Source organism: Musca autumnalis, unplaced genomic scaffold (genome assembly GCF_047663935.1).
Source record: "Musca autumnalis isolate F117 unplaced genomic scaffold, ASM4766393v1 scaffold_2, whole genome shotgun sequence".
NCBI lineage: Eukaryota > Metazoa > Arthropoda > Insecta > Diptera > Muscidae > Musca > Musca autumnalis.
Window position 1 is genome coordinate 204,259,597 of NW_027411755.1, and position 12,771 is coordinate 204,272,367.

At 33.7% G+C, this 12,771-nt stretch overlaps 2 protein-coding genes across 3 annotated transcripts in view; one reads left to right on the forward strand and one right to left on the reverse strand.

Annotated features, from left to right (window-relative positions):
- Positions 1-2,190, reverse strand: part of LOC141392498 (integrin beta-nu-like) — a 5,367-nt gene extending 3,177 nt beyond the window's left edge. The window contains exon 1 of the mRNA XM_073965436.1: positions 2,181-2,190. Within this exon, the coding sequence (XP_073821537.1) occupies positions 2,181-2,190 (10 nt within the window). The remainder of the gene's footprint in view (positions 1-2,180) is intronic.
- Positions 2,191-7,474: 5,284 nt separating this feature from the next.
- LOC141395163 (estradiol 17-beta-dehydrogenase 11) overlaps positions 7,475-12,771 on the forward strand; it is a 134,238-nt gene continuing 128,941 nt past the window's right edge. The window contains exon 1 of one of the 2 annotated variants that reach the window (XM_073970666.1): positions 7,475-7,602. The gene's annotated coding sequence lies outside the window, so the exon portion shown is untranslated. The remainder of the gene's footprint in view (positions 7,603-12,771) is intronic. The other variant, XM_073970667.1, reaches the window with a different exon arrangement.

Here is a 12,771-nt window from a genome sequence, read left to right on the forward strand (position 1 = left end):
TGAAAATTTTATATAGGGACAGATCGAATGTATTTAGGGTCCTTTCAGAATTTTGTTGACCTTTTTGGACATTTGAACTTGCCGACAAAAATTTGAAAATGGATTAAAGTTGAAAAGTGTTGCGGATTAGATACTTGAAGGAATGGAGCGACATAGTCCATTATGGAAGTGAATCTTATATTGGGTGTCATTTCTTTTCGATAGATATCGCACCCACTAGTTACTTCAGTGGGTCATCGTATAACATTAGGACCAGTATGCCAGGAGCATGGATTTGTAAACGGAAACTATAATATCGCTATAAGCAGGACCACAGCATCGGTATAGAATTCAAAGGATCTTCGAACAGACCCTAAACTGCACTTAAACAGAAATCTATAACTTGTTGTGGGGGAGGTACCCTAAGAGAGAACATCTTAGAAGTTAAAATAAATTTGGACAAAATATTAGGAGATCCAAAGTTTGGACAAAATTGGTTGCCCCGTTCAAGGGATATCGTGCATACAATTTTAGTGACATTTTTTAAATATTGAGGGGAAGTACCGGAAGTTGTTGCCCATCTTCGAACTTAAACTAAGTTTGGACAAAATATGACGAAGGCCAAATTTACTTTACAACTAACGGTTTTGCCGGCAGATGAATTGAAACTTTCATCTACGGACAGATCGAATTTATTTAGGGTCTTTTCAGAATTTTTTAGGCCCTTTTTGGACATTTGAACTTGCCGACAAAAATCTGGATTATGATTAAAGTTCAAAAGTGTTGCGGAGGAGGTACTTAAAGGTATGGACCGACATAGTCCATTATGGAAGTGAATTTTATTTTGGGAGTCATACCTTTCGATAAATATCGCGACCACTAGTCATTTCAGTTGGTCATCGTATAACCAGTACGCCAGAAAGCATGGAATATATAATATGGCTGTAAACAGGACCACAACGAACAACATCGGTATACATTTCCAAAGGATCTTCGAACAGATACTAAACTGCACATAGACACAAATGTTGAACTTTTGAGGGAAGGTACCCAAAGGAGAAGATCGATATTTGGACAAAATATTAGGAGATCCAAAGTTTGGACAAATTGGTTGCCCCGTTCAAGAGATATCGTGCATACAATTTTAGTGACATTTTTTAAATATTGGGAGGAAGTACTGGAAGTTGTTGCCCATCTTCGAACTTAAACTAAGTTTGGAAAAAATATGACGAAGGCCAATTTTAAGACCATATCGATTGATCAGTTCGATAGTTATCGTGCTCTCCAGGGACTACGTTTGGTGCCATAGGAGTTTTTACAGATTACGTGCTGTTTTCTCAAGAAGTATGGACTTGCCCCTGAAAAAAAAAACTTTTACCGACGTAATGAGGCAGGACTTACGAACTTGCCTACAAAAATATGGATTTAGATTAAAGCTCAAAAGTGTTGCGGAAGACGTACCTGAAGAAATGCATCAGTATAGTCCATTTTGGAGGTGGATCTTATTTTTTGAGTCAATTATTTTCGATAGATATCGTGCCCAACAGTAATTTTAGTTGGTCACCGTATAACTTTTTTTTCAAGTATTTTCATTTTATTCATAAATATTGGTGTACATATGTTATATATTGTCCCAGCGCCTTCTAGGCTTTATTGGGACTAATCGTTTAGAAATTAACATATATGATTTGAACGTGTTTCAATACATGTATAATTTTTTGTTTATTTATTTTTTTAAATTACATCAGAAGCATTTCTGTATTATGCAATAAAAATGATTTTAAATCTCTTTTAAACGTAGATATTCTCAACAAATTCTTTAAAAAGTTAGGAATATTATTAAATTCCAAGCAACCTACATGTTCAATCCTTTGTTTGGTAATTTCCAATCGACATCTTTTCACCTTCAAATTGGAACTATTTCGTGTGTTAACCGCAGTTTGATTAGCAGAGAATTGTATCGAACGGGATCCCATATTTTTCGTAACCTTAAACATGTATGTAAGCAATTGATATTTATATATTCCGTATAAGGGCAGAATATTCTTTGCTACATTAGTATATAAATCATCCGTTGGATGTAACCTTGGTAAGTTATAGACAGCCTTCAACGCCTTGTTTTGGAGTCTCTGCAACGATTTCAAATTAGTGTTTTTTCTTAGAGGAAGGAAGCATGGGCTTGCCCACGAAAGGCATAATACCTTGTAACATGGCCACTGCACTGCACTAAAACATTGATCCAAAGTTTGGACGAAATCTGTTGCTCGCACGTACCACTTTTGCAATATTTTTGAACTGTTGTGTGGAAGGTACAGGAAAGAGTGAATCGATGAGCTCCATCTTTGAAATTTATCTAAAACTGACACCAATATTACGATATGCAAAGTTTGGACCACTGCACAGTGGTTCCACTTGTATGGAAAAGAGTGCCAAAAATAGTTATAATCGAGCTACCTCCTCCAAATTTTAAACGTAGGTTTATAACACGCCAAAAAGAAAGAAAACCATTTTTAGTGGATGTAGGTCCATATTTGGGTATAGCTCCCATAGAAAGGTACCGCCCGATTTGTGGCATTTTGACGATTATAGCCAAATTAACCAACCGATTTGGATGTTATTTTGCATTTTGAGTTCTGAGTGAATAAACTACCTCCTTGCAAAAAATATTCAATATAGGTCCACGTTTAGGTATAGCCGCCATATAAATGTACCCTCAGATTTTCCGTATTTTGACAATTTTAGCGAAATTGTCCAACTGATTTGGCTGTAATTTGGCATTTTGAGTTCTGAGTGAACCAAATACCTCCATTCAAAGAATGGTCAATATCGGTCTACGTTTAGGTATAGCCCCCATATAAACGTACCTCCCGATTTTCGAAATTTTGACGATTTTACCCACATTTTCCAACCGATATGGCTGTAATTTTGCATTTTGAGTTCTGAGTGAGCAATATACCTCCTTGCCAAAAATGCTCAGTATAGGTCCAAGTTTATGTATAGCTCCCATATAAACGTACCTTCCGATTTTCGGAATTATAACGATTTTACGGTCGTGGTGTAAGAGGAATAACTTAGCGGGTGGCAGATGGGGGCAGCTGGACTTTTTTTAATCGTAAACTAAAGACTTTCCCCTGCATTCTAAAAAAAATTTCGAGACTCACAAATGCTCACAACATTAGTAAAACTCAACATAAATTAATTGTAATTATATTAAAAATAACAGAAAAAGTCATTTATTAAGAATTTATTTTAATGAAGTTAAAAAACGAATTATGAATCTGGTTTTTCGTAAAAACATTGCCAATGCCATCACCTATAAGTTTCATTTTGAAAATGACACATTTACTTCACCAATTTTTTATAATTTTACGTATAACCTACGAATGCTTTGCGGATGTATTTTTCGTTTTTAAGGCCTCACATACAAATCACAACTTCTTCGACTTAACATGGCGTATAACCGCTGTAAATTTACAAAAATAAGGCTGGATATTAAAAATATGATACGTTTAGAGAATATTTATTTCAACCGCAATAAAATTTGTCGCCATCAATTTTTCGATTTTTGTCCACGGGCGGAACCACTGTGCACTGCAACAAGGTTGGACCACTACAGTATCCAGTGCGATAGTTTACGTGCGCACTAGCTACTACACATGGTGGCAGTAGTGTTTTCTTACAGTTCATTTTCTAAGGAAGTATGGAATTACCTTTCAGGATTCGATAAAATCTTAATTATAATGTGATTCGATAAAAAAAGCTCACGCACAAAAGGCTTTTAAAGTTTCCATATATGAGCTATTTTGAAAAAAAAAAAATACAGTTACTTTAAGCACATATATAACTCAAAACAAGCTTTAAACCCACACGACATAACCAAAAAGAAATAAGCTTTTGTTTCTCACCAATTTTATCGCCATATCATTACATATATATCATTTTATATCATATATAACTTTATTTCATATATCATATCAAATGAAAGTGACTTGTGCAGAACATTTTTCAATATTTAAATTGAATAAAAATTATTTAATATATGTTAGAAATATTTTTGAATCCAAAGAAATATTTATTTGGGACTGGTTGCAAACAAATATATGTATGATATGATCCAAACATAATTTGTTTGTGCCCAAACAAATATATGTTTGCAACATTTTGTAATATATCTCAATTTTATTTGTTTGGGTACCAACATATTTTTTATGTTAAAACATATTTTTTATGGGTGGAGAGAGGATTTTTGTCAAAGAGAGTAACAGCAGGGCTCTCGCGGCAGCGGAATGCTTTTTTATAATAAATGGTGGTTTGTATGCGGCCAAACACGTGTGTTTCGTGGTTGTTAACAAACGTAGGAAGCGAAGGGGGAAAATGTTGTTGTTAAGTGCTCAAATGAATATGAAAAATGTAATGATGCAATTACAAATATTAAATGCGATTTTTTCCTTGTCCAATAAAATTTCCATTCACGTTTTTGATTCAATTTTAAAATTTCCAATTATAAAATGTAATTGGAAAATTTATAATTTCCAATTATAAATGCAATGCAATTTATAATTGAATCAAAACGGTGAATGGAAGCATTTTATTGGACAAGGGAAAACCCGCATTTAATATTGGTAGTTACACCAATACATTTTTCATATACATACATATGTATATTTGAAATATGGATGCACCTATTTATTACATTATATAATCCTTTGATTCCAGATGTCGATTACCCGCTGATGATTTCAACTTCGAGGAAAATGTGTTTTATTTGAAAACTAAGAAGAAGCGTTCAACGATGTTTCTCTATATATATTTTTTAAAGGGTTTTATTTAGCTCACCCCGTTTGTTTTTCTTCTTAAAAAAGTGACTTTTCATAAATAATTTCATTCAGTTTTTCATTTATTAAAGTCTGTTATGTATTTCTTTGGAATTTGTGTGTTCCTATGTGTCAGTTGTTGCTTTTGTGTTTGGTATTTCTATGCCTTTTAATAAACCACCACCATTTATAAATGTGTGTATATGTTATAGATAGCCAGTGAGCGCTTTCTGAAAGGAAGTGAGCATACATTTCAATGTGTTTTACATGGAAATTTACACTCCCTTGCTCTCAGTAAGCGCACACTGGTGCATGTGTTTGTTTTTTTTTCGTGGATTTTGGGTTTGTTTTTATATTATATCTAAACAAATATTTGTTTGCACCCAACCATAGACTTGACAACGCGCACTTTGTAAAATATTTTACATCTACAAATTTTTTTTACTGAAATTTTCAGGGGTGGCCCCCGGTGAAATTAGGCTGCATATTTTGTTTGATATTTAAAAAACCCTACATTTGCAATAATAACGAATCTATCGGTTTGAAAATTTACGAATTTATCTAGAATCTATCCAGCAAATCAATCATACCGATATCGGAATAAAATCGGTACAAAATCTGATATTTCCCTTTCGAAAAATCGTATAGAAATCGGAACGAAATCTAAAAGATTTTGCTTCTGAAATTGTTCAGACGTGTCGGACATCCGACATGTGGTTTGCTGGGTAGGTACTTCTTTTGGCCCTAAAGACCCGACTTAAATAGGTTTTATCTCCAAAACTACTGAACCGATTTCAATGAAATTTGCAGCAAATGCTCAAGGTTTGCCGTGACAATGTATACTCTATGATTTATACGTCAAACTTATGATTATGTCGGTTTTAGAAATAATTTTGGGAGGCAATTGGGTTGTGGCCAGAACATTCGGTAGTATATATTTGGATCTCAAATACCGGACCACGCCCACTTGTTTAAAAGTGTTTTATCTTGAAAACTGATGACCAAGACCATTATTTTCCATACATTATTTGTTTTAAACTGCTGAACCTAATTTCATGAAAATCTCAGAAAATGTTCAGGAATGTCCCGTGGTCCAAAATGTTATATATTTGTTGATGTATTTCGGGCGCCTATAATTGTGCCATAAACATCCCAAAAGGGACAAGGGAGACTTCTCTCATATCAATGAGTGCACCCCGATTCATATTAGCTCAATGATATGGGATCTACAGTTTATCGCCGAGTCCGAACGGCGTGTCTAAGACACCACTTTTGTAGAGAAGTTTTACATGGCTGAAATACTCAGGAAATGTCGCCAACATTACTGAGGGGTATTTTGCCACCGTTGAAAAGTTTTTAGATGTTGCATGGCTGGGGAATCGAATCCACGACCTTATGTGTGCAAGGCGGGTGTGCATACCATTGCACCACGGGCGCCTACTGTTTTATAATCGCTTATTTGCTAAACTTATGAATGCATCGGATTGCGAATTAATTTTCGAGATAATGGTGTTTGCGCCCCGATCAAATGTTCTTTTTTGGTGCCCGAAGTCCCGACCACGGACAGTTTTTAAGTATCTCGAAAACTAACGAACCGATTTTCATGAAATGTTGTGGAATGTGCCGTGGTACATGTAGGCATGAATTTCGAAGGTGGCACGGTATCTCCCCTATTAATAAAAACTATATATTTACAAATTTCCTAAAAAGGTGAAGTTCAACGGTCCACCAGCCATGAACAACTAAAAACGTATTATTTTAAATGAGCGGGAGCATTCGACTTTACCATTTTTTCAACTTTATAAGTAGATCATTTTAGGATAAAGATATGACACATGGCGATAATAAATCCTAACCAGCATAAATGGGCGCAGAAATCCTACCAAGTCCGTAAGAGAAAAGAAAGGTTAGAGACAAAATCTGTTGATAAATTTAAAATCCTCAATGAATAACTTGGTTTGACAGTGGACCCGAAGAAATGAGGTAGAAAATACCTATTTTTTGAATTGTAAAGCATAAAGTCCATAAAAAGTTGTCAGTAGAACTCAATACGACGGGCCAGCAACGCGGACCCGGGTTTGCTAGTTTAGAATATATTTTTGCATTAAAACGATTTAATATAATCGTGTATATTTCAATGTATGTGTATACGAACGAGTATAGAAAAAATAAACCTAAAAATATAAATAATTTCCTCATTTAAATAGTTCAAGGTTAATGATTGTTTGTTTTAATAACCCAAAAATATGGAGTTTTTATTTATGCTGAGGCGAAATTCTGACCAGTTTTTTACTGACAGTTTAAGGTTGTTCTTAAAGAAATATTAATAAAACATTTTAGAAAAAATATTTCTCACAAACAGCGCAGAGGAGACAAGGGAAACACGAGTCTTATAAATTTGTTCAACCGACTCTATATATGATCTACTAAGATTTTTTGAATATTTTAAATATTTAAAAGAGTAAGTTTTAACGGTTTCTGGTATAAAAATCTTAAATACAACAATGTGAAAGACACAGTTGATTTTTTCCTATTCCAACCCTTGCAACCGAACTACCCTAATGATGATGGATGGTTCATCCCTTAAAAAGCAATAACAATAGTCTTGGTTTTTTCGCACACAAAAGCAACATATGATATTTCCCCCCATAACAAACCACGGCGCATGACCTTAAAATGTCAGTTTATTCCTGAGTAATCTGGAAATCGTTGCTGTTTATCGCAAAATCGTCGCCTTGATATCTTATATTATATTACCAATAGAAAAGAAAAAAATACCGGTAGTAAAACTGTGGAAATAAAATTAAAAGTGTGTATTTGAATATAGCCACCGGCAAATAATTACAAGAAGTTCTTATAAAGCAGAAACGCAAAAGAACATAACATCTAATCATTATCGATTTGCTGGATATTTGGATGGATAAGACATTCCCTTTCGCGTGGCATATTTTTTGTTATTGTTTTGAGTGACCTTAAGAATAATATTAAGAATTTGGAAAAGAAAGAAAAAAAAACAAATTAAATTCTACGGCTGTCAAAATGATACAAACGATTATTTTTAACTTTTTTTAGCTAATATTCTAATGATGTTGTAGTTTATATCTGTGTGTGTGTGTGATTTTTGCAAAATTTAATAGTCGAGTTTGTGAATACGGATGGAAATTATAGAGGAAAAAACCCTCATTTCCTATTTTCCTCAATATCATATTATTTGGCTAATTCTGGTTTGAACCTTATTTCGCCATAAAAGCCTGGCGCTAAGTCATTCATACACACATGTTGTATATCACGTTTTAGCGAAATATTATTAATTGATTTTCTTCTCTTTGGTTTTTGCTTCTTGTTTTCTTTTATTTTATTTGGCTAATTTTGTTTGGGTTCTCTATTCTTATGTGGTATGGGGTTATACAATGTTCTGCGTTCCGTTATAACATAACGGAATAATTAAACAAATGTATTTCAATACTTAGACCAAAAAAGTGAAATGTATGTGATAGGAGAACATGGAATGGGAAAAGCACGCACCAGGATGTGAGGTATGATCAGGCCGATTTTGTTATTTGTCACCTGAAGTTCCCGCACCGATTGCATTCAAATTTTCCGTTGCTGTTAATTCTTTTATTTTTTCATTACGACAGAAAATCTTTGTAAATGACAAATTCCTTTACTGAAATTGAATATAATTTTCAATATCGGACCACTTTACATGAGTTTTATTTTAAAATATATAAATCATATATATACAAACATTTTTTGTTCAAAAATTTTAAATCAATGTTTTTGTAAAGAAAAAATTATCAAAATGTCTTTTGAAATCGAAAACGATTTGGTGCGGGAACTTTTTTGACCGAATTGAGGACAATATTCCCCACATGGTACTGGCATGGTATTTTTATGGTTATAGCCCTACTGAACAAACGTGACTAAATCAGGGGCTCAATTCTTGTTCTATGAAAATTTGAAATGAAAACTTTTATAAAAGAAATAAATGTCAAATGAAAAATGTTTTAAAGAAAATATTTTTAATTTCAAATTTTCATAGAACAAGAATCCAGCCCCAGTTCAACGCGTTCGAAAATGTCTGTCAAACATGTCTTGGCGTAGGCAAAATTTATCAACTCTGGCTTGTTTCGATGAATTGGCCATGTTATTAAAATGCAGTTTTGCAACATAAATTTAAATTATTCATTGAGGAAGAAATTAAAAAAAAACTGGTTGTTATACGTCATAGAATTTATTTTAATTGACATAGATTCACTTCTAGTTTTCCAAATATTTCATTTATTAAAATTCCAAATTTGTCGGGTCATCCACAATGGCTTGCAAGTTTTCAAAAGAACATCAACAAATATATGTACATACGATGCCAACATCTGACCTGTTTTAGAAGATTTGTTTCTTCCATTAAGAAGTTTTAATAGAATCGTGTATACATATTTCAATGTATGTGTGTATACGAATGAGTATGTAAAATATAAAACAAAAAATATAAACAATTTCCTCATTTTAATAGTTCAGGGTTAATGATTGTTTGTTTTAATAACTCGTAATTATGGACTTTGTATTTATGCTGAGGCGAAATTCTTACCAGTTTTATTTTATCTTTCTAACAGTTCAAGGGGGTTCTAAAAGAATTTTGATTAATAATTCGAAGAAGAAGGCCATATACATATCGTCTGCTCCGTCGGAAAAGGTCGTAAGTCCCTCTCAATAAATTTTTCAGGAGGAAGAAAAAACATTCCAGCGCTTTCTTTGTTAAAGATTTTATTATGGTGGTAAAGGCAATATTTTTCTTTTATTTATTCCGCTTCAATACTTGTACTTTGTTTGATAAAATTCCGTCGCGTTTGGGAGATAATTGGATGTCTTTGTACTTACGACCTTTTCCTTGTACAGTTTTGTATTTTTGTAGGGACTTACGACCTTTTCCTACAATTTACGGACGTTTTTAAAATAAAATATTTATACTTTACAAAACAATGTGGAAAGGGTATTATAAGTTTGTTTTGTTCAATATTCGTGTAACATCGCGAAGTATTCGTCGTAGACCCCTTCCCCTTGCCATTTTTTCATATCTTGACGAGATAAAGCGATCTAGCTATGTGTGTCCGTCCATCCATTAACAATTGTAATAAAACTCCAGGCCTCAATTTTGGACCGATCATCACGAAATTTTCTGGAGAGGTCGGGTTCCGACCAGAAGTGACCCCATTAGATGTTAGTTATGATCGAAAGGTGTGAAATGGACCAAACCCACAATTTTTACCCGACTTTGTAGCTGTCCTGTAGATCGCAGTAATATTCCGATCGGCGCGAAATTTTAAGAATGAATTGAATTTAAGACAAAGAAAAAGCTTGCAATTTAACATGGTGATGAGATAATTATTAGCGGGTTTAATGGACCAAAACTTTTGTGTGAAATCTAATATATAAAAGGCAATGTGTGTATGTTTGTATGTTCCGCATAGACTCAAAAACGGCTAAACCGATGTTTTTTGAAAATTTCAGAGAATATACAAGGAACAACCGAGGTGAAAATAGGCTTTATATTTTTAGAATTTCGGAGGGGGTGGGAGCAGGCCCTATTTTTTAAAAAAAGCTTTTTTGCAAAAGTTATGAAAGTATCGGTCAGAAAATTAATTTGCGAGGCAACGGTTGTTGAATCTCCGACCCTATTACTTCTAGGATTTTTGGTATTGACGCCTTCATATAGCCCCCATAGAAGGGTACCTCCCGATTTCCGGTATTTTGAAGGTGTGGCCTCAATATTCCTCCGAAATGGCTGAAATTTGGTATTTATTCTTCGTTTCGGGTATAAAACTTTCTCCCATAAATTTGTCTATATAGGTCCACGCCTTCATATAGCCCCATAGAACGGTGCCTCCCGAATTTCGGTATTTTGAAGGTTAGCCACATTGTTTTACCGAAATTGCTGAAATTTGGTATTTAGTCTACTTCATAAACGAAAGGAAACTAATTGAAATAAAATTCAATACAACTCATGGTGGAGAGTATAACAAGTTCGGTCTGGCCGAGTTTAACGACGTTCTTACTTGTTATTGATATTCACTTGCATATCCCAACTAATTTGCGATGCAAAAAATTTAATTGACATAAGAAAAGGTAACATAAACTGTTTCAAGGGCCAGCAACATGGACCGATTCGGCTAATATTTAATATAAAACATGACACGTTGTACTCACGACCTTGTATTTTTGCCTTACGACCTTTTCCTTCAACTAAATTTCATGATTAATTCCGTTAATGTACGTGATTTCTTAGCTGCATTGTAATCCCAAATAGTGTCCTTTTTGTCTTCCCAAGTATTTCTGCCCCAACTCACTGCATCTTTTGTTTTTGTCTGCAAACCATGTACAATCTTCAGCATGTAATGTCTTCCTGCGTTTAGGAAGTTTATCATCAGAGCTTTCAGAAACCATAGGGAACTAGACCCATGACACCATCGTCTAATTCCATTCCAAATTCATACTGCTCTTTTTTAGCAAAAACCATGATGTTTTCTTAGTTTAATAACATTTAAATCAATTATTATTTTAGAATCATTTACTAATATAAACATTGCACTTACCCGTCCGTTAGAAGGTATTACTTTATTGAATTCAGAATACAAACTAATCCCGTTATGTGAATAAATGTCCCTAGAGAAACCACAAATTACCAGTTGATAAAGTTAAGTAAGAAATACGACAGTAAAAACAGTAAAAATTGTGAATTTTTTACAAATTTTTCAATATATAAGGTATTTGAACACATACAGCATCCCAATTTGTATCAATGAAAAGGCCAGAAGTCCATCTTTCATAATCAGTTCGCTTATAGGGGAAAATAGATTTCAAATGTAAATTTTCGTTGCAATATAGAAATTATCACATTTTTGTTCAAAAAGTTTGGTCCACAGGCTTCGCCAAATATCATCGATTATCATCCAAAGGTGTAGGCTAGTTCCTTACATGTACCCCAATCATGGATGACGTTAAACATAATATCTGAACTACATTAGCTGTAGTATTCTTTTAAAGTATACATTTTCCTGTGGACTTACGACCTTTTCGTACTCAAATTTGTACGTTTTGTGGACTTACGACCTTTTCCGGACAAGGGAAAAACAAATAGAAAAACGCCACATACTACCATTTTCTTTGTATCATACGACGTGTTTTAACTTGTACTAATCATTCTGTAACAAAAACGCGATTTCCAAAAAAAGTGGACTTACGACCTTTTCCGACGGAGCAGACGATATATGAATAAATTGTCGAATATATTATCTTATTGAAATAGGAATGGAAGATACCAGTGAACATTCAAATGGACTTTAACATGATAAAATTCAAGATTTCTGACCTCCCTGAGGTGTGATATATAGCAATATAATATGAATATATAGCGCAGCACGTTCATCTTCTATGGTACTTTGTTAAATGACTTTTTGATATAATAATGGCAATGTCCACTTATTGTGGACTTATTTTTATTTTTTACTAGCAGACCCGGGCCCGCGTTGCTGGACCGTCGTATTGAGTTTTAATGACAACATTTTTATGGACTTTATGCTTTACAATTCAAAAAATAGGTATTTTCTACCTCATTTCTTCGGGTCCATTGTCAAACCACAGTTATTCATTGAGGATTTTAAATATATTCAACAGATTTTGTCTGTAACTTTCTTATCTCTTCCGGACTTTGTCGAATTGTCCGCCCATTTATGATGATATACATATACGGTTAATCGGTTCATAAAAACCGGATAAAAATTCGGATATCCGGATCTTTATTCCAAACAATAATGAAATTAACGTGCTTAGCAAAACAAGATCCAACTGTTTTAATGACTCCGAGAATTCTAGGTCATCAATAGGTTAACAATAATACATTGAAATAAATAGTTATAGGGCTGTCTGAGTAAGTTCGGGAAAAAGTGAAAAACGAGCTTTTATCGATTTTATGTCTTTGGGA